The following is a 20,231-nucleotide window of genomic DNA, read 5'->3' as shown; positions in this document are numbered from 1 at the left end:
TGCTCAGACCTGCTCTCTGTTCTCTTCTCATCAAGAACAAGTAATATCAAGCGGAGAAGGTCAGAAAGGCCAGAGCTTTGCCCGGAGACTGTTCTGTCTTTTGGGTACATCCTTGATTTATTTATTCTTAGATGTTTTCAAATGTAGAAACTAAGTGCAGTAAAAGATAAGTGGTTCTTGTCAGAGAATTATTCTGGGCCTCTAAAACCTTTGGAAGAAGACACTGAATTATTTACATTCAGAAGATCACGGCTGCCTTCTTTCGGGAGGTCTGATCTCCCTGGACTAGATTTGATTTATCATGGCCAGACAAGTGCATATGAATAATGTTTAATGATAAATTACACACAGTGTTTCTATCTAGATCAGCCATAAAGTAAAAGAGGACATTTCTGTGTGGCATGTAAAGCTATTCCTCCCATTCATATGGCAAGGGGATATTTCTCAGGGTGGGCTATGTATAAAATTAGATTGGTGTCAGCTGAATATAAACGATGGCTATTTATAAAAACGAGGCTGTTGCTGAGACAATGTTCTGGCCATGTCCAAAATACAGGCTCCAGACTCTGTTGGTAATGTGCGTAAAGCTGTTAAAAACCGCGTCTCTAGGGGCCCACCGCGATTACGGAGAAAATCGAATCGGAGGGGAAAGTTGGATAGGGTTAAAGCTTGGAAATCACAGTGGGGTCGAGTTACACACTCTCTCACACGCACACACACACACACACAAAAAAAAATCAGGTTGGGTCTCGGGAACCTTTTAATACCCATCTCCGCCCCCGTTTGAAGCGTCAGAGCACCAGCTCTCCAGGGGCTCTCCAACACAGAGCCAGTCCACACGTTCCTCCAAACTTTACGCACGGATGTACTGCTGTGGAAGTATTTTACACTGGATTTTGATGTGTTCCAGTTGAGGCGTATTGTTCCAGATTTCTTTCTTGCCGTTTGGAAACAATCCCAGACTTGTTTGAGTTGCTCTGAAATCAAAACTTTTTCAAACTTAAATTTCAAGTTTTCTCTTTTATTTGATTCGCCTCATTCCAGCAGACAGATGCAGTAAATTTAAAAAAAAAAATGAACGGTGTCTTATTAAAGTGCCTAGTTTTGGCGCTCTGTATCAGCGCGCACAGGCTCTTGGCAGTCCCCCGTGTTGAGGAGGATGATGGATCCGGTGACAGCGCCTCGACCCTGGCCTTTGTGTTCGATGTTACCGGCTCCATGTACGACGATCTGAAACAGGTGATAGAGGGCGCCTCACGGATCCTGGAGAAGACCCTCAACCGGAGGACAAGACCCATCAAAAACTTTGTTCTGGTGCCGTTTCATGACCCAGGTACTTTTTGATCAAACACACTATGTTCTTGAAACAATCAGCCACATTTTTGTTACTCTGTTAGTCTTACATGTTGAATGTTCTTTGCCAATTAATGCACATAATTAATATTTATTGGATATTTAACAAATCAGCCAAAGTTGCCACTATGTGACCATGCCTGTGCAACACAGCATCCTACAGGCTTCTGTTTTTTTTTGCATTATCACAAACTTCACATGACAACATTGTGGGTTACATTGCCCCTGATATGATAGTGTTCCCTGTGGCTGTCATTTACACTATTTAACTTGAAAAGATCACTGAAACAAGTTGCAGCAAATGTCACATCTTGTTATACATGTTGTAGCCCATAGCTGCTTCTTAAAGAGGTTTGTGGAGCAGCACAAGAACTCTAACTGATAGAAGACTACTCAAGCAGACAGACGCACTGTATGAACTTTCAAAGTGAGGAGGTAGGGGGACAGGTAAGGCTCCTCGCCCCCTGCATCTGCCCTCCTATATGGGAAAACTGGAGCTTGAAAATAAGAGTGCTCTAATGGGGGAGGGTGTTTGAGCACTGATGAGAAGCATATGCTGTCTGCTTGTGTGTAATTACCCCAATCACCCCCCCACCCCACCCTACCCCACTCACCCTCCCCACCCCTCCCTCTCCTCCATCCTACCCTCCGGAAAACCCTCACAGCCCCCAGTTTAGCCAGCCAGGGGGGATGGTGGGCTTCACTAACACCACACATTTTGTCTGTGTTTAATGTGCCCTGCCCTTGGGGACCTTGTAAACTTCCAAGATTGCAAAGAAGCTGTGGTGGCTGACAAAGAGGCGTGACAGGGCTGTCAGTGTTTTACAGGCACTCATGAGACGAGGACTTGAAAGCTGTTCTCTGTTGGAAAATAGATTGAGAATGAGTTAGAAATGTCATCAGCTTGACACATGTCTGCAAGGTCTGTGTCATTAGTCTCACAAAGATACTTTGAAATGGTATTTGACAGTCTGAATAACAAACAGACACATAAGTCACAAGGCTCCACCCTACCTGATGCGCGTCTTCTCTATAATAACTATAATGAAAAGCTTGTTTTATGGCCAGCAATGTTTTCTAGCAAAAACAGTGTGTTCTCTGTCTTTTGTACAATGTTTACTGTTCCATCGATTGGCCCCAGAAGGCGTCCAAGTAAGTGCCAAGCTCTGACAGACTCTTATCCATCATGCTGGGGTCTGCTGCGGCTTGAGAGCAGAGGAAGTTGCCGAGTAGAACATGCTGACTACAGCTGCAGAAAATGATTATTCTGCCATCATCCAAACTTTGGCAAAATTTCAAGGATTTGTGTAAAACAAAACCTGTACACTGTAATTTTGTCAGTACGTGAATCTAACCTCTATTGTTTTATGGCGTGTGTGATTGATATTCATGTCCAACACAACAACTGCAGGGCATCACTGTGGTCCTCATAGATTAGGCTGTTGCTTGTTAGGAATTTTGATACTGTAGATGACTTTTCTCTTCACAGATTCTGGACTCCCTGAGGGGGGACAGCTAAATCCTTTGTTCTGATTTATTTGTTTTGTTTTGTTTGAAGTTAGACCTAAGCCCTTATTAGGATGTGAGTAATATTCTTAGGTGTACACCTCTGTATAGCAACCAGAAATGCTCAGGTTAGCTAATTCAATTTTGTTCACTTTACTTTCTGTTTGGCATCTTTGATGACATACATTTCCAACCTTGCAGATATTGGCCCTGTGTCCGTCACCACTGACCCCAAAAAGTTCCAGCAGGATCTGCAAGAACTGTTTGTCCAGGTGGGAAACAGAACATATTAATGAATTATTCTATAGAACTGGGACCACTGTTTTGTTCCACACTAATCCAGACTATTAATTATGTAACTTTTAACAGACAAGGTCACAAGGGACTTTATTTGATAATGGTAAATGCTATAACATTGTGTAACAGTAGTGCAATTAGAGGGGAGGCAATGGTGTGTTTTTTTCAAATTTAAAAGATATATTGTTGTATTGCTTCGTTCAAAAATTACATAGTGTTGCTTTAATGAGTACCATGTTTTAAATATTTATATGTAATGTTTGCCCTAAATGGAAACTCAATCCCAAAAGCTGAACCATAACAGTTATTCAAGTATAAAATAAGTCTGAATGAAGTTTAGAGTTGATTTCTTCCAGCAGTATTTGATGAGGCACATGTGTGATTCTGTCACCCAGGGTGGGGGCGACTGCCCTGAGATGAGTATAGGAGCCATAAAGAAAGCCTTGGAGGTTTCCCTGCCTGGATCCTTCATCTATGTCTTTACCGATGCCAGGGCCAAAGACTACCGCCTCAAAAGAGATGTTCTCCAGCTGATACAGCTTCGCCAATCACAGGTGAAGTCCCAAAAACTGTACAGGGTTGTGTGGATGTCACAGATCACGGCTAGACTCATATACTGTATACTGTATATACTGACTGATATTATACTGTATATACTTTATAGTATATCTCATGTTGGCCTTTTACTAAATGTAAAATATCAGTGTCATCCATTGCCTATATGATCATATGATACATAACGTATAAAAACATACAATCTATTTAGATTTATAAAAACTTTTGGAATTGATCATTCCTTGAAATGCCTTTGAAAGTCGATATTACTACTGAATACTGTAGGCGTTGCTCAAAGAAGTTGTTCAGCCAACTTTTAATTACAAGTCACAATAGGTCTGCAGTGTTTTTGAGTATCTCTCATTTATCTCATCACATGATGTAACAAAAGAAATACAATGGCATGCTGTGAAAAATCTACATTCCAATGAAGTTCCCCAGTGCTCAGCTGAACTGGGGGAAAGTTTCTTCAAAGTTGCTCAGTCTCAGGCTCTACGTGACAATGAGCATTAGCGTCACTCTGGAGCCAACTGAAAGGGAGTCTGTAGAAAGCAAACACTGAACACTATTAATCCTCTTAACTTTCCTGCCCTCTTCGTTCTCAGGTGGTATTTGTGTTGACTGGAGACTGTGGGGACCGCTCTCAGCCTGGCTACAGAGCCTATGAGGAGATCGCTGCCACCTCCTCTGGGCAAATCTTTCACCTGGACAAGCAGCAGGTTAATGAGGTGAGAGAATGACAGTAGGACATTGCAATTTAAATGAGATCACTGCAGTGACTGTTACTTTCCTCAAAACCTTATATCCACAATAAATTATTTCCTTAAGTAGAATTTAGTGGTTTATATAAATATGAAAAGAGTCATATCTCAAGATAAGCAGGAGCAAAAAAACAACAAACCATGTTTGACTCATTGATGTAATAATAGCAATTTCATTCAGTGCAGTCAAATGATTCCAAAGCTGATATTAAACTTCCTGGTCATATGATACGGATGAGTGACTCTTTTATATCGGAAGCAGCATGTAACACAAGCCCTGTCTAAGAAGCCAAAGACAGCGGGACTCACTTCCCAGGCAGACGTAAAAGAAGCCAGAGTTTCCTCTGGAAGAGACACTGGTATCCTGCATGTCAACACAGGAGATGGCTGGGCAGCGTGGAGCTGGAGCCAGCAGCTCTGTGCACTGGTGGCCCACTGAACCTCTGAACTCTAATGTGTTTGTGTGTGTGTAGGTCTGTTTCCTGTCAAGTCATGCTTGCATGTAGCTAAACATACAATGCCTGTGTGTGGGGCAGCTCAGTTCATTATCACTCAATAATCCTGCCAGCTGTTTAAGGAGTGTTTGAATGTCATTTTTGTGTTGCAGTAGTATAAAGGAATAGGAGACTAAATTTACTCTAGCCCTCACATTCAACCCCAGATGGCTTTTGCTAAACTAGCCTGTAGTATCTTGACATGTTCTTAGTGTACTGTTACATGTAAACATCTGCATACTCAGGACTACTTTTTCTTGGATCCACATTGAATGTATGTCAGTCCTTTTTAGACCTATGTGATTATAGCTCTTGGATGGCATGCTTTTACCAAATTAATGCAAATCCTTTAATCCTTAAAAACCTCAGAAGTACTACAAATCTAACCAAAATATTCCCTCTTAATAGCAGTTTAATAAAGTGCAGCCAAATCAAATATACAGGGTCTTTTTGTGGTCTCCGGCGAGGAGGGGTGGGGAGGGGAGTGGAGGGAAAACAGACTGCTTATTTTACTCTCTAATCCCAGGATATGATCTGTCATGGCTTCCCTCCTTCCAACACAGCTGCCCAGTGGAGTTGGCTCCAACTCCTCACACAACAGCTCATTGTCAGCTCTACGTATCACATTCTTTACACACTTTAAATTTGACTGGTTACAATCGACGAGAGGATCTGCTAACAAGACCGTTTACAAGAGAACCCTACTAATGTTCTGTCGAACTTGGACCATGATCTGTGCTCTTCATGGCGATGATGCCATCCTTAGTCATCAGTAGCCTGGAGCACTGATCAAAAATGAGGGCTGTGAAGCTTTAGCCTCCAGATAATGTCTGCTGTGATGTCAGCTTTCCGGGCTTTAAAGAATCATGTAATTAAGATGTAGTTTTTTCTGCACAGGATCTGGCCAGTTGTTGTGTGTTTTCACTCAGCATTCTGTTCATACACTTAAGGTCCTTGAAGAGTCATTTATAAAATTGTCCTTGTGGTTTTCTCATTAGATGGATGCAGTAGTGGGCTGGTAACAGTTGTTAGACATAAAATAAAACCAAAGTAACATTTATCTTTAGTCATCTTCCTCAGTGTGCTAAACAAAGGCTCCATCTATGGTAAAACTGCTTCTCTCAAATACAGGTGGACTCAGCAGGTGTGTCAAAACTCCCACTGAGAAGGAGTAGGGGGTCCATCTGGGACTGATTCGCTCTAATAACCTTGATTTGTAGTGGGACATCTTCCTGCAAATGTTGGCGGTTATGGTGTTTAAACCTGGGTAAGGACTAAGCTGACCCCTGCCCACTGGGAGGTCTGGAGTCATGCTGTTCTGCTTAAACCACAGCACAAGCACCTATTTCTTTTGCTGCTCAGATCGTCTAAAAGGAAGCAGGTAATGTACCTGGCAAAGTGAGAGCAATACAGTATCGCCCCAGGCCTTAGCTAACCCTTCTTCTTTGGCCCATCTGTCACGCGTCTATGAATAGCAGAGGGGGGTCCTTCCTGTAACAGCCCTGTAAGCCCGTTCAACTGAGACACGCCGGATGATGTTTCACAGGACTTTAGATCCTCTGCATTCCCTGTGGCTGAGACAGGGAGTGGCTGCAGAGCTCAGCATGCTCCCCAAGACCCACTATTTTCTGGACAGCAGCAGTCATCCCATCTCTGTGCTCCACTTCCTTTTATCTGAGGTCTGAAGCCAGACTAATGCCCACTCCTCTCTGCTCTCTTGCATAAGCAATAGACACTATCCTGGGGCAGATATAGGTCACTTCTTAGCAGTTTCCTGCTCTGCTGGTGATGGCTGCACATGTGGCAGACATTACAGCTGTTTCCAGTTGTAAAATGGCAAGAGGAACCAGCTGCTGTCAGCACCCAGCGGACCCAAAAGACAAAAAGTGGAGGCCTGATAATTAAATTATCAAAGGCTTTCCTTGTTTTAGTCTTTGCCCATTTTTGTAAATGTCTTAAAACATGTTGCCGATGTCTCTAAGAGCCCGCTGAAGAAATGCTCTATGTTTGTACATGCTCTTCCTTCTAATGGGCTTCACCATTGGTTTACCCTATGAGGCTCCACCTTGGCACCCGAGAAAGCTCTTTGCACTCACCACTCAATCGGGGGGTAGCAACCATGCAGCACCCTCACCCTATAAAGCGCCAGCGCATTCGCTGCTCATCTCCCTTTTTCACTCAGCCACCTTGAGAACGGATCATCACCTATGAACGTGTTTCACCATCTGGTGTTGCAGAAGAAGTCATGTCTACTAGCAAACCCTGCGTCTCATGTGCCTCTGCTATGCTCCCGGCAGATGTGCACGAATCCTGTTTCTGCTGCCTGGGTTAGTGACATCAGGCTGAGGTTGACTCTTGCTCTGCCCGGACATCCAGACCATGATTGACCGGCTGGAGACAGCCCGGAAAGCATCAGAGGAGCTGGGCTTGCATCTCTGTCACCAGCACCAGCAGCACCAGCACCAGCAGCAGAATCACCAACGTCATCACCATGGGGAGAGGTCCAGCATCAGGTCCACCGCCAGTGCAAGCCATCCTGGGTCTGCCCAGCCATTCCCACCTCCCATTGCGAACCTGGCCACGGCGGGGGTGTCGGACCTGTCCGTACTGCTGCCTCCAGCCAGAGGCAGCAACCATTTTACAATAAAGGGCATTTCTCCACTCATTACATAGCTCTAAAGAGAAATTATTCTAGCACTACACACTCTGACACACAGGTTGTTTCAGACATTAGCACTGATAGACATCAGAGGCGTCCCACCTGGACCAGACGGGATGTTCCCTTGTCCTCCACAGGTGAGGTGAATAAAGGGAAGACGCTACGTGACGCTCACTCTTCCTCAGCCTCCACACCATGAGCAGGGCTCCCACACCCTGTGATAGCAGCTAATTGGCTATTCATGTCTCATTGGCTAGCTAATTGCCACCATTCCTCATGAGCGGTGCTGCTCATACAGCATTTACCGCTAATCACGCTGTCCTGACCCACGGTGGTGGGTGAGTAAGTGGCTCAAGGTTGAGCCGCTATCCTCTCCAGAACCCACTGTAAGCACTGGTAGCTGCCACCATTACAGCTTCACTTTGTTGTGGGAATGTAGCTCCCACCCTCTGGTTCCCCCTCAGGTCGCCCTAGTGAAGCAGCCCCAGGATGAACAGCTGTTCCCTCCCAAACCCACTGATAATTACAGCCATGATAAGTTATTATGGATCCCATTGCTTTTCTTGGCAAGACATGCCCTGCGTAGCATTCAAGCACTAGGATTGGCCAGGCGTCCATGCTCACGCTGCTAGTCTGCTATTAACTCTTTTCCCAGCTATTAACTCTTTAAATCTGAAGGACCATTATTTAACAGTTTGAGTCAAGCATAGAGACTGTACAGTTAGGCATACAGGTAGGCAATAGCAGGTTAGCGGCACGAGCATGGACGCCTGGCCAATCCTAGTGCTTGAATGCTATGCAGGGTGTGTCTTGCCAAGAAAAGTCGTGGCATCCATAACAACACTGCCATGATGGCCTGGCCACCTCTGTGTTTACATGTGACATCAGAGGTGGGAGCGGACTACAGGCTATCCCAACTAGTCTTGTGGCTCTGAAGGAAGATGGTGGCCAAAACATGATGGCAGCAGAGCAACTTTCCAGGCAAAATAGCCCGCAGCTAGTGAAGATGAGTGTTTTCTCTTCACCGAGTGTGTGCGGTAGGCCTAAGTGAGAGGTGAGGGCTTAACCTAGCCCCAAAAAGAAGTTTTCTCCGCCATCATACAGCTCATTGGGGATGAAGTGAGGGATGCGGCAGCATCACTGTTAACCTTGGCTGCCTTTCAGCACTTTCTGCAGGGGACCCACTCCATCCTGGGGCAGGAGAGTCAGGATGGGCGGGCCTGTTCTAGTTCTCCCCGCCAAACCCATTGCCCTGCCACTCACAGACTGTCACCTGATGTGGGTGCAGCTCTGCGGCCCTCTCTTCACCTGGCTGGACAGAACTCTGCGGTGGGGCTACACACTGCCATTCTGCCACCAACACCCTCCATTCAGTGGCATACTTCAGACCTCGCTCTCCTTCCCCACCAAGAGGGCAGCCTTGGAGGAGGAAATAGCTGCATATCTGCAGTTCTCCACTTAGAGGCACGCACAAGCTTCTTCTCCCCGTATTTCTTGGTGCCCAAGAAATCAGGGGACATGAGACCAATACTGGTGCGTCCTGAATGGCCACATAACACAGAGACCATTTTGCATGCTGATGGTCAGACAGCTTCTGAAATGCATCGAGCCAGATGACCACGTACCAACACGCTAACTAATGCCGTGCCACAGGAAGTACCTGCACTTCATGGTGGGAGGACAGATCTTCCAATACTGCCACCTCCCATTCGGATACTCTCTGGCCCCGTGCACATTCTCTAAATGTGTGAAGATGGTGCTGGCCCCGCTCAGGGAGAGGGGCGTGAGAATCTTGACCTAAATAGACGACTGGCTGATTCTCGCCATATCCAGGCAGGAGGTGGAAGCTCATACAGCTGTTCATCCAGCATATTACGCAGCTGGGCTTCACCATCAACCCCAGCAAGGGTGCCCTGCAGCCTGAGCCAGCAGATGCCCTACCTCGGGTTGCACTTCGACTCCCACGCTATGACTGCACAACTGTCAGAGGCTGACCTGATGTGTGAGGTCCGCAGCCTTGGTGCCGGTGGGAAGCGTCATGTCCCTCCTCAGGATGATGTCAGCAGCCCACCCGGTGGTGTGCCTGGGGCTGCTCCACATGAGAAATCGCCAACGCTGGTTTGCACAGCTCCAACTGCACACAAACCAGAAAAAAGCAGTGCAAGCTCCGTATCCTCGCACTGGCATGGAGAGACATGGTGTTCTGGGACTCACCCAGCCACCTCTTTGAGGGTTGTGGCTGGGATGCATCCTCATTATGTCTAGGTCTTCACGGACACCTCCCTGGCCAGTTGGGGCAGGACCCTCGGCCAGACTAGTGTGGGAGGCATGTGGTAGAGCTCCCCCTGCCACATCAACCTGTTGTTGCACCTCTTCGCCTCATAGCTGAGTGGGAAGCACATCATGGTGGTGTCCGTCCAGGTTCCCAGACCTGGTTAGAATAGCGGTGTTGGTCTGTGGATCCTCTCGCATCCAATTCTGGGACAACGCCTCATGGTCTGGAGGATGAGAGGGAGGGTGAGACTGAGTGGCTTGGGTCTCCCAGCCGCGGTGGCCTCTACGAGTGATCAGTGGTGATAAGGGGTTGGTGGAACTACATCCATATCTGTCCTTATGGCCCAAGGTCATCACCTCCTTGTTCAGGTTGAGGGTCAATCACCTGAGGGCTTTTTTCCCCCCTCCTCACACTGATGAGGAGGAGGAGTGTCTTCACACCCTGTTCCCTGTCTACGCACTCTGCTGTTATGTGGAACATAAGGTGATTTTCAGGAAGTCTGATGGGTTGTTCTTTTGCCACAGGGGTCAGGCTCAGGGGGCCCCTTTGTCTGTGCAATGGCTCGCTCACTGAATCTGTGATGTGATCCACTGAAGTTATGAGGCAGTGGGTTGCCCTCCACCAGGGGGTTTGAGGGCACACTCCACCAGGGGTACTGGGTCCTCTACAGTGCTGTTCAGGGGTGTCTGTTTGGTGTCTCATTCAGTGCTTGTTGCACTGTCTGGGGGGGACCTTGTTTGGAGCAGACTGAGGTGTCTTGACAAGCATCCAGGTTGTTGCTGGCTTTCCGTAGTCCGGTGCAAGACCCTCAGGCAGGTGGTGCTTGACTGCTGGGCTGCTGCTGTTTCTTGGTTATGACTGGGTTTGGACTAGTGTCGGTTAGGGCCCAGCTGGGAATACATCTCATCCCTAATTGCCTTTGCCTTAGGTTTTAACCAATAGTAAATCCTGTTAGAGGGCCGAGCACGTATGACATAGAAATAGTAGTTGCCTGAAAGTAACTCCAGTTCAATGAGTATGTGTGTAGCCCTCTAACTACAAGCCCAGCTGGTCCCAGTTGTTGTTGCTGAATTCCAAAGGGAGATGAACAGCGAGTGTGCTGCGCTTTATAGGGGGAGGGTGCTGTATGGTTGGTAACCCTCGATTGGGCAGTGAGTGCAAAGATCTTTCTCAGGTGCCAGGGTAGAGCCTCACAGGGCAAACCAATAGTGAAGCCTGTTAGAGGGCTATGGACATACTCATAGAACTGGACTGACATGCAGATAACTACAGTTTTTCAGTTTTTTTCATTACACGAGCAGCTCAGCCATAATGCCTCTCTGAGGTCAAAACAAATAGTAGACAGCAGTTGCTTGTTAAGCATTTGGAAGATGGAAGACATTTGGTCCATTGTGGCCACTGAAATGAAACTCTGTGAAATGTCAGTGGGTTTTGCTGCTTCTGTTTTCATTTTAGTGAAAACAAAAGGAAAACTGTATTCTTAGTCAATAACATGATAATGATTATAACCAAAGGGTCAAGCACCTGTCTAAACTGAAATTCTATATCATCAGATATATCTCTGGAGAGCCACCAAGGGATATTATAGTCTAAGTGATGACTGTTTTTGCCATTAAATATAATCAAACTGTCTACTATTATTTCAGACTTTGGGTAATCTTTGCTCTGAGTGGTGGAATGTCTCATTTAAGAAGTGAGCCTCTTCATCTGGCCTCTTAAGCTTAAACAGTTCAACAGAAAAGTGAGAAACAGTATCTCTGTCCATTACTGATCCCGCACATGAGTCAGGTTGATACTGTGTAATATACAATTAAAGTGTATTTCTGAAACAAAGGCACATCCCCCCACATCCACCACTGCTTTCTATTCTGAAGAAAGTCTTATGATTCATGAAAGCTGTGTTGCAGGAGGGAGACTGCTGCATGACAGACTTCCACTGTGAGAGACACTCTTCTGGGAATACATGCTTGAGAGTGCAGAAAACTGCATGTTATCAGTTTGACAGTTGAGCTGTTTCACTTTTCCTTTGTTTAGGCAAAATCCCTCTGAGGAATACTTTTGCAATGAAAGAATAGTCCAAAGATAAAGACCAGCTCGCTGCTTGGGAAAGGGGGGGGGGTGCTTTTGGAGAAAGGTCACAGTCACGTCCTTCCTGTCCTCGTCCTGTCTTTCTAAGTTAAGAGGGGATCTCTGACAGTTTGATGGTTTCCAGCCTCATCTACCAGCGAATGTGTCTCCCCTAGTGTGAGATGTCGCTCCGTTACAGTTCATTGATGGCGTTTTGTCTGCTCCTGCTAGGTTTTAAAGTGGGTAGAAGAGACAGTTCAGGCCCTAAAGGTCCACCTGCTGTCGTCCAACCATGACAGTGCCCAGGAAAACCAATGGGAAGTGCCCTTTGACCCCAGCCTCCGAGAGGTCACCGTGTCGCTCAGTGGACCGGCACCACAAATCGAGCTCAGCGATCCCCTCGGTAGACAACACATTAATTCTGTTTTCTTTCTTCCATATTACCTAACAATACTATTAGTCCCCCACACAGGGGATGACATGTATTTCACATTAAAAAGTTACTCCCTCATTTACTTCTTTTAGGTCGTGTAGTTGGTGTGGATCAGGGCCTTAAAGAGCTGTTGAACATTCCCAACTCTGCTCGTGTTGTCAACCTGAAGTTTCCCAGACCTGGAGCCTGGAAACTGAAGGTACTGCTCTGGTGAATAATTCATAATTATAGCTTTCTCACTATTTTATTGCAGTGGGCTCATACTTTTGCTTCCTTCCTAAAGGTGAGCTGCAGTGGACGCCATACTCTGAGGGTCACAGGAGTCAGCAATCTAGACTTCCGGGCTGGCTTTTCAAGTGTACCTGTTTCAGAGTTCAACCACACCAGGGAGAGGCCAATAAAAGGTGCTTTTCATGTCTCTGTCAGTGTCTTGAATGTCATTTGACTGAGACCACATGCAGATGAAGACTTCATGATGGCTTTTCTTTGTCTTTCAGGACTTCCAGCCCATGTTTTGCTGAAATGCACAGGCCTGAAGCCTCCAGGACAGCTGAGTCATGTGGAGCTGATGTCTGGCTCAGGGCGCTCTCTGCGCACGATCACGGTGCCTCTGCCCTCTGACCTCGGCCAGCAAGGGCTGTGGAGTCTCCCGGAGTTCCGCACCCCCTCCCAGAGCTTCTTCATCAAGGTGACCGGCAAAGACGAGGAGGGCTACCGCTTCCAGAGGCTATCCAGTGTCTCGTACACCAACATTGTTCCAGGCAAGACAACTTCTCCCCTCAGACACATCTCCAAAGCCACTCTGCCATGTCTCTTGCACCTCATCAATCTCTCTCGTGACCTGTAACCTGTTTCCTCCCTTGTGTAGATCCCCCAGCTGTGAGCATGCCTGATGTGGTGAAGGGCTTCTACATGCAGCCCGCTGCAATTGGCTGCTCGGTGGAGAGTGACATTCCCTTCAGGCTAAGATTCATCAGAGGTGGGATTACCCTGGGAGAGGAAAAGTTCTTTCAGTGAGTCTTTCCTCTGTTTACACTATGTAACATTTGGCTCTCCCACCTTCAAATGCTGCAGCTTCATGTGCCCATTACCTGCTGTAAAAAACACTAATTAGGTCACTCACTACATGTTGTGCACTCTTAGCAGTAAGCATGTCTGTAAAGCATTAGTGCTGGTTGATGCTTGTATTTTATTGTCTCATCTGTCAGGAAACAGGTATACACAGTCAATTTTAACAACATTACATATTCGATTGTGTCATGTTGAAAAATTAACAAAGCACCTATTCTTTCTTGGTGTTGACGCTCTGCTTTGAATTACATTCATGAAATGGAGCTGACTTGTGGTGAAAACTATTCCCAGTGTGTATGTGCCAGAGATACGTGTTGAATTTGACATAAAATATTATTGTGTGGCTATTGTCATGCTCAACAAATGAAACAAGTGTGTCTTTGTATCAGGACTTCTGCCAAGGCATCATGGGAGATTGCCCACACTTCAGCTGAGGATGAAGGCCTATATGAGTGCATAGCACAGAGCAGTGCGGGACAGGGACATGCCTTAACCCAGTTGACTGTCAGAGGTTTGTCATACACACACAAACAACATGCGAGCGCATACACTTCCTCAGTCATTGTATATGCATATATATCACAGTCATGGCAAAGCTTTGAAATCAGTTCCAGACATTTTTTATCACAGATTCATGGCTAAAACATCAACTTGCTTCAAAGTATGCCAGCATAAACATTTGTATTAAAAGTAAACTATTTCTGCAATGTTTGTTCACCGCTGATAACACCAGTTTTATGTTTTGGTTGTTTCTCCACTAAAACAGAGCCTCCTCCGGTTCTAAAGCCAGCAGTGAATGTGACTTCCTCAGTGGGAGGCATGGCTGTGCTGTCCTGTCAGGTGGAGGGCTCCATGCGCCACAACCTGACCTGGCATCGAGCGGGTCATACCATCCGAGCCCGCACAGGGAGGGTGAAGCTGCTGTCCGACTCATCCCTGCAGATCAGCGGGGTGCGGACTCAAGATGCTGGAGAGTACCACTGTGTGGCCACCAACACCCACGGAGACACCAGAATCACCGTGTGGCTTCTCGTCCCAGGTACAGTAGGATGAAACCCCACTGGTCATCTGCTTAAACACTTAACTCACCGGGGCCTCATGGCTCCTCTCAGGCCCCCGTCATCTGGTTTCCATTATTGGCTTAACCTCCCCACAGTCGGATTGAGCCACTTCCTTGTCAGAAAATGTTTCTCATCAGCCAGAGTTGATGCTTGTAGAAAATTGAGGCCTCTATTGTGGGCATGGCGTCAGATGATTGTGATGAATTTCAAAAATAGCAAATGTGAAACTTGTCCTCACTATGGTCCGCCAGTTGTAATCTCACACATGGAGTACTGCTAACTGCTTTGTAGCCCACGTCAGTGATGTTTACTGTTGTTAAACTTGTTATGGGAAGTTATAAATGACATCATGCAGCAGTGACAAAACCCTGAGTCATCGTCAGCCTTTTGCCTGTGCTTCACTCCAACTGTAGAGGCTCCGTCTGTGGTAGTTCACCCCCAGCGCCAGGCTTTCTCCCGAGGGGATGAGATCCGCCTCGTCTGCTCAGCGTCCGGCTCCCCCCCTCCCCAACTTTTCTGGAGCCATGGAAACATGTTCCTCACTAATCAGCCGAGGTAAGGGAACTCTCAGCCCACTCAACACCTCTGGCACAGAGGACTCTGAGAATCATTACTTTCCACTTTAACTACATGCGCGAATGCCACATCTTGTTTGCTTCATTTTGGAGATTTACATCTATTGATGTAAAATCTTTTTTTCTCAGGCCACAAGGACTTTATGTGTCTGTGTAAATGCATATTCAAAGAAACATCTGTCTCATGATGCCCAAGAACAGCAGAAAGGTTTAGAGATGAATTTAATTTTTACATCTGCACATGCAATCATGAAGAGCCAACAAACATGAATTCTGTTGATTGCGTGATACAGGTTTAGTCTACACCAACCTGGAGTTCTGACCATTAGAGGGGCTCTCCCAGAGGATGCTGGGAGCTACACATGTCTAGCAACCAATGAGGCTGGGACTGCCTCTCAGTCTGTGTCACTCACTTATGCAGGTAAGTCAACATATTGCTGCAGATTTCAGGCTGACATTTGCCCAAACTGTTCTTCTTACCACATCTCATTTACATTTTTTAAAATTTCTGTTCAGAGTAATAATTTATGCAAGCATTAATTTTCAGACTTCAAATAAGGCAACACATTTTGCTTGTCTGTGTTGCTTCTATTTCTTTCAATTTGAATAAATCTGTGAATAATATCCAGCATGAGTTGTGCACTTGCTTTGAGTGAGTGTGGCCACATGTTGGCCTGTCTCACACAATAGGATATTTCTCTCATTGTTTTGTGAGTGCTGACAGTTGTAGGCCTGAAGTTTCAGTCACGGCTGTCAGTTAGTGGTTGACACAAACCTCAACACTGATGGACTGTGGCAGCCTCTTCCTGGGGCGTGCTGGTATTATACACACTTTTGTCTCTGAATGTCATTTTTAACAACATTGATCTGTCAAGGCAGCGAGAGCCTTGTAAGATACTGTAGATCATCTAATCCTGTCAGCTCAGCTGTCTGCCTGCTCTAAAAGCATCTATCCCTGCTCTCTTGAAACAGAATGTGTGTGAAATGTAAACGTAGTTTTTATAATTACTGCAGATTTTTCTGCAGCTTTTGCTGGCCAATAATACTTTACCATTATTTCAACATATAGTAGAATTGCATACAAATGTTCTGTAAGATAAGAATCCTTTAAAAAATTCAAAGTTGATCTGCATCTTAAGATTTCCATTTTTTCCTTCAGAGGTGCCTAGAATAACAGTGGTACAGCAGGTTGTGCTTGTAGCTGTTGGGGGTGATGCTACTCTGGAGTGCCAAGCCGAGGGCATTCCCTCGCCTCTTGTCCACTGGTTCAAAGGTAAGTTAAGGTCAAACACAGTGCGTACATGAATATGACATGTCAGAGACCAGCAGGCTTATTTTGTTTGTGTTTGCAGGTGAGCTTGAGGTGGGCTCTGCTCCTTTTGTTGAGCAGGATGTACACCGCGGGACTCTGCACATTCGAGGGGTGCAGGAAGTGGATGCTGGTCAGTACAACTGTGTAGCCAGCAGCCCTGCCGGAACCTCGTCTGGCACTGTCAGTGTGGAGGTTGGAGGTGAGAGCGTCTGCATACTAAGATGTTAGACAGAGCTTATTTTTTCTCTTTTCTCTTCCATTTAAACAAAGGAAAATTCATCTTTTACCACTCTCCCCTCCACAGCGGGCCCATTGTTCTCTGAGGCACCAGTTGATGTAACGGCCAACGTAGGGGAGAACATCACCCTCCCCTGCGTTGCCCGAGGCTTCCCGCAGCCAACAGTGACCTGGCGTAGACAGGACGGCAGGCAGATTCTTACAAGGACAGACAGCCACAGTCGAACAATGCAGCTAGAGAACGGACTCCTTCTAATCCAGAGTGAGTTATTCACGGAGCACTATAACAACACTGAGCTTTGGTCTGCACTGCTGGCTAATACAACTTCATGGTTGCCTTTCACTGACTGGCATGACTGAAATTTTCTCAGTGATTATACATAGAACAGGTGCAGCCTTTCATATCAAATTCAAAACATTTTCTTGAGAGAGTTGCAACAAGATATCATTGCCATTACTAAGTTAGATAGCTCTCACTAAGACACTAAGTATCCATTGTTCATTCATTTCTCTTTCACTGTGTTTTCATCAGGCTGAAGGGAATTTAAGTTGTGAACTCTGGAGGCCTTCCCGCCTGCAATATGTTTAATCTTAGCCACTGAAGGAGATCCTTTGTGCTCCTTCTAAATGACTAAATGTTTATAGTGTGCCTAATATTATATTGGAGAGGAACAGACATATTTGCATGGGCTGCTTCTGTCACTGTTTCCATTTATGAATGCCGTCTGACCTAATTAGCTCAATCTGTTGCAGAGGGCTTTATTTTTTGTTTTTGTCTTACCAAACATGTCTGTCCATAGTGTGTCACTCACAAACTTCCATCTTCCCTCACCCTCCTGCTCCTCACTTTTTGCTTTAATGCTTAATGTCTTGTCATCACCCACTTAAACATCAGCCTAACTATCTAAACACAAGAATTGAATCATATGTTGATCTTGCAACATGTGATGTTCAGAGAATTTACTGAGCAGGACATGTGTGTCAGCAGGCTAGCAGCTGGGCCAAACCTATTAATCCCGTTATTTTCTATTTTTAACTCCTAATTACAGCGCAGTCAAACCAATAATACCACTTGTTATTGAGCAGAGGACTTAACTGCTGCTAGTGTGGACTAATTCTTCTAGATAAACTGGTCTGTTTCTCAATGTGTAGAGATATTGCTCATCTCAGCGGTATAGAGTGTGTTGGATGTCTGTAGATGAAGTGTCCTCATTGATGTTTTACTGTGTGTTTGACTTCAGGTGTCTGGCTGGATGATGAAGGGCTGTACATCTGCGAGGCAAAGAACCCGTTTGGAACCATCAAAACTGAAGCCAGAGTTAGTGTCACTGGACTGGGTAGGCTTGTTTAGGCTCTTTTATATCTCTGCACTAGCACATAGTTTAGAAACAATGGCAGCAACTTCAAAGCTGAGTTTGGCCTTTAAATTCTTTCATGCGTTCCTGCTGTTAGTATTTCTGTCTTTACTTTGCATGTTTCTGCAGAGCCCCCTCTCTTGGCCCAAGGTCCCCCGATCATCACCACTGGTATCGGCCAGTCCCTGAGTATTCCTTGCATGCTGTTGGATGGAATACCTCTTCCAGAAAGACACTGGTCCCAAAATGGAAAACCTGTAAGCCTGGCTGGTAATTAACTCTTGAATATGGATCATTTTATCAATAATCTCCACGTTTCTGTGTGACAGCAGTCCTTTTTTTCCCTTTGCACAGGTTCAGCTGAATGGGCGAATGTTCCTGAGGAGTGATGGTAGTTTGTACATTGAAAGAACCGTCCCAGAAGATGCTGGGACATATGTCTGCACCGCGGTGAATGTAGCAGGCTCCACGAACATCACAGTCAGCCTGGAGGTCCATGGTAAGTCCACACTGTCCAACACTGGCAGGTTTAGACAGTCAGGAAAACAATGTGCTGACTAAGCGTGGAAAACAATAATTCGTCAATGACTTGACCACCTGCTGTCATCATAGTGAGAGGGTTCAATTTACTGCATGCTTTGATGAATGGGGTCATTTTGTTCATGGGAGAGTAATGACAGACAGGCCAGATTATGGTTCATCATCAGTTTGTAATGAAGAAATGCCTGGAGCGCTGATACTGCTGGCTAGCTAAGGCCAGCGATAATGCTGTGGGCCCGCTTCTTCACGGCCAGTCAGACAGCTGTGTTTTGTGACCTACTTCCTTCACAGTGCCCCCTGAGATCAACGCTGGTCCTTACCACTACATAGCCAACGAGGGTGTAGCCATCACACTATCATGTGAGGCTAGCGGAGTTCCCAAGCCAGCTATTGCCTGGTCCAAGGTAAGGATGTCACAATCGCAGACCAAATTTACTTTTCTCTATGATTATTTGGCTGTATCTCATGAATCCATGCGTGACTAATGGGTTAGTTCTGATTCCCACGACATCCTACACAGAAGATCACACTTGGCGTCCATTCCTCTGAAAATGAATCATCATTAAGACATTAAGCAAAGATCAGTATACAGTCCTGCAATGGTGATGGGATCTAGATTTTTCATATGGTGCTCAGTGCAACTTTGAGCCAAACAAGTTGTCAGCACGCTCTCAATGTAATCAACACTAGCATAATGGTGCTTGACTGTAAAAGAGTATTCATCTTCATCTAATAATGCATTCTCGTCAGTCATGTCCTTAAGAAATATTCATAAATAAAAAAAGGTAATCAACTTAATGTGAATTTTAAGGCTCTAATGAATTACTTAATATTCCTTAAGATTCCTTCCTTATTGATATAATTAAATACGATTATTTTTATGGATACATTATCTTCTAATAATTATCTAATTAAAGTTTCTCTTCCTCAGTCCAGTTTGGCCTTATTTTTCTCTGATTTGTAAGAATATTATTAGAACACTCTAAAAACACCACCAACAATAACATTTTGCATTGCAATCAAGATTTGATTAACCTGACCAGGAAGGATGTAACCATGGCAACTTTACCATACTGCGGCTTGACTGTGAGAAATCACTCGTTTTTTATTATACCCCAGGAAGCTATTTAAAACCTTTCTCACAGCACCTTCTAATACAAAACTTCAGTAATCATATCTTGAGGAGAAAACCTTCAAGCTTGTTGCACCAGGCCAAAGACAACATCATTTACCCACCCAGGAACCTTATCTTCAGACTGCATGTGTCATACTACACATCTGCCTAGTTTTCACAGACATTGTGTTAAAATTACAGCAGAAATGCTATAAATAATGCAGAGGTAGTCAGAGGATGTTATGACACAATATGATCCTGTCAGGCACAATCAAATGCCTTTTCTATAAACTGTTGTCATCCCTAATAGTCATTTATAGAAGAGCACAAACTTTGCTCATGAAAAAATAAACACAGCAAAATAAACACATTACATAGTCAGCATTGCTAAGTTGGGTCAACATGCTGTTGTTTCGTACATATTGTTGATGTGAGCCAAATTTTTCTTCTTTGCTTTTTCCCCAAACATTTTCAGAGTAGTGCTCTAGTCAAGTAAATTTATTTTCTTGTCAGATAAAAGTGAATCTGTAAAAGCAATTTTATGTTCAAAGCAAGTGCGTGTGCAG

General features: G+C 45.3%; 1 protein-coding gene across 1 annotated transcript in view; it reads left to right on the top strand.

Annotated features, from left to right (window-relative positions):
- Positions 1-826: 826 nt before the first annotated feature.
- Positions 827-20,231, top strand: part of hmcn2 (hemicentin 2) — a 47,696-nt gene continuing 28,291 nt past the window's right edge. The window contains exons 1-20 of the mRNA XM_042421574.1: positions 827-1,333; positions 3,061-3,131; positions 3,552-3,710; positions 4,317-4,439; positions 12,199-12,370; positions 12,493-12,599; positions 12,684-12,804; positions 12,898-13,161; positions 13,269-13,413; positions 13,861-13,982; positions 14,238-14,510; positions 14,946-15,087; positions 15,401-15,528; positions 16,267-16,380; positions 16,460-16,618; positions 16,724-16,918; positions 17,898-17,993; positions 18,141-18,268; positions 18,366-18,510; positions 18,843-18,955. Coding sequence (XP_042277508.1) covers positions 1,075-1,333; positions 3,061-3,131; positions 3,552-3,710; positions 4,317-4,439; positions 12,199-12,370; positions 12,493-12,599; positions 12,684-12,804; positions 12,898-13,161; positions 13,269-13,413; positions 13,861-13,982; positions 14,238-14,510; positions 14,946-15,087; positions 15,401-15,528; positions 16,267-16,380; positions 16,460-16,618; positions 16,724-16,918; positions 17,898-17,993; positions 18,141-18,268; positions 18,366-18,510; positions 18,843-18,955 — 3,036 coding nt within the window. The 5' untranslated portion in view covers positions 827-1,074. The remainder of the gene's footprint in view (positions 1,334-3,060; positions 3,132-3,551; positions 3,711-4,316; positions 4,440-12,198; positions 12,371-12,492; positions 12,600-12,683; positions 12,805-12,897; positions 13,162-13,268; positions 13,414-13,860; positions 13,983-14,237; positions 14,511-14,945; positions 15,088-15,400; positions 15,529-16,266; positions 16,381-16,459; positions 16,619-16,723; positions 16,919-17,897; positions 17,994-18,140; positions 18,269-18,365; positions 18,511-18,842; positions 18,956-20,231) is intronic.

This window comes from Thunnus maccoyii, chromosome 9 (genome assembly GCF_910596095.1).
Source record: "Thunnus maccoyii chromosome 9, fThuMac1.1, whole genome shotgun sequence".
In the NCBI taxonomy this organism is placed as follows: domain Eukaryota; kingdom Metazoa; phylum Chordata; class Actinopteri; order Scombriformes; family Scombridae; genus Thunnus; species Thunnus maccoyii.
This window is presented reverse-complemented; position numbering and strand designations above follow the sequence as displayed.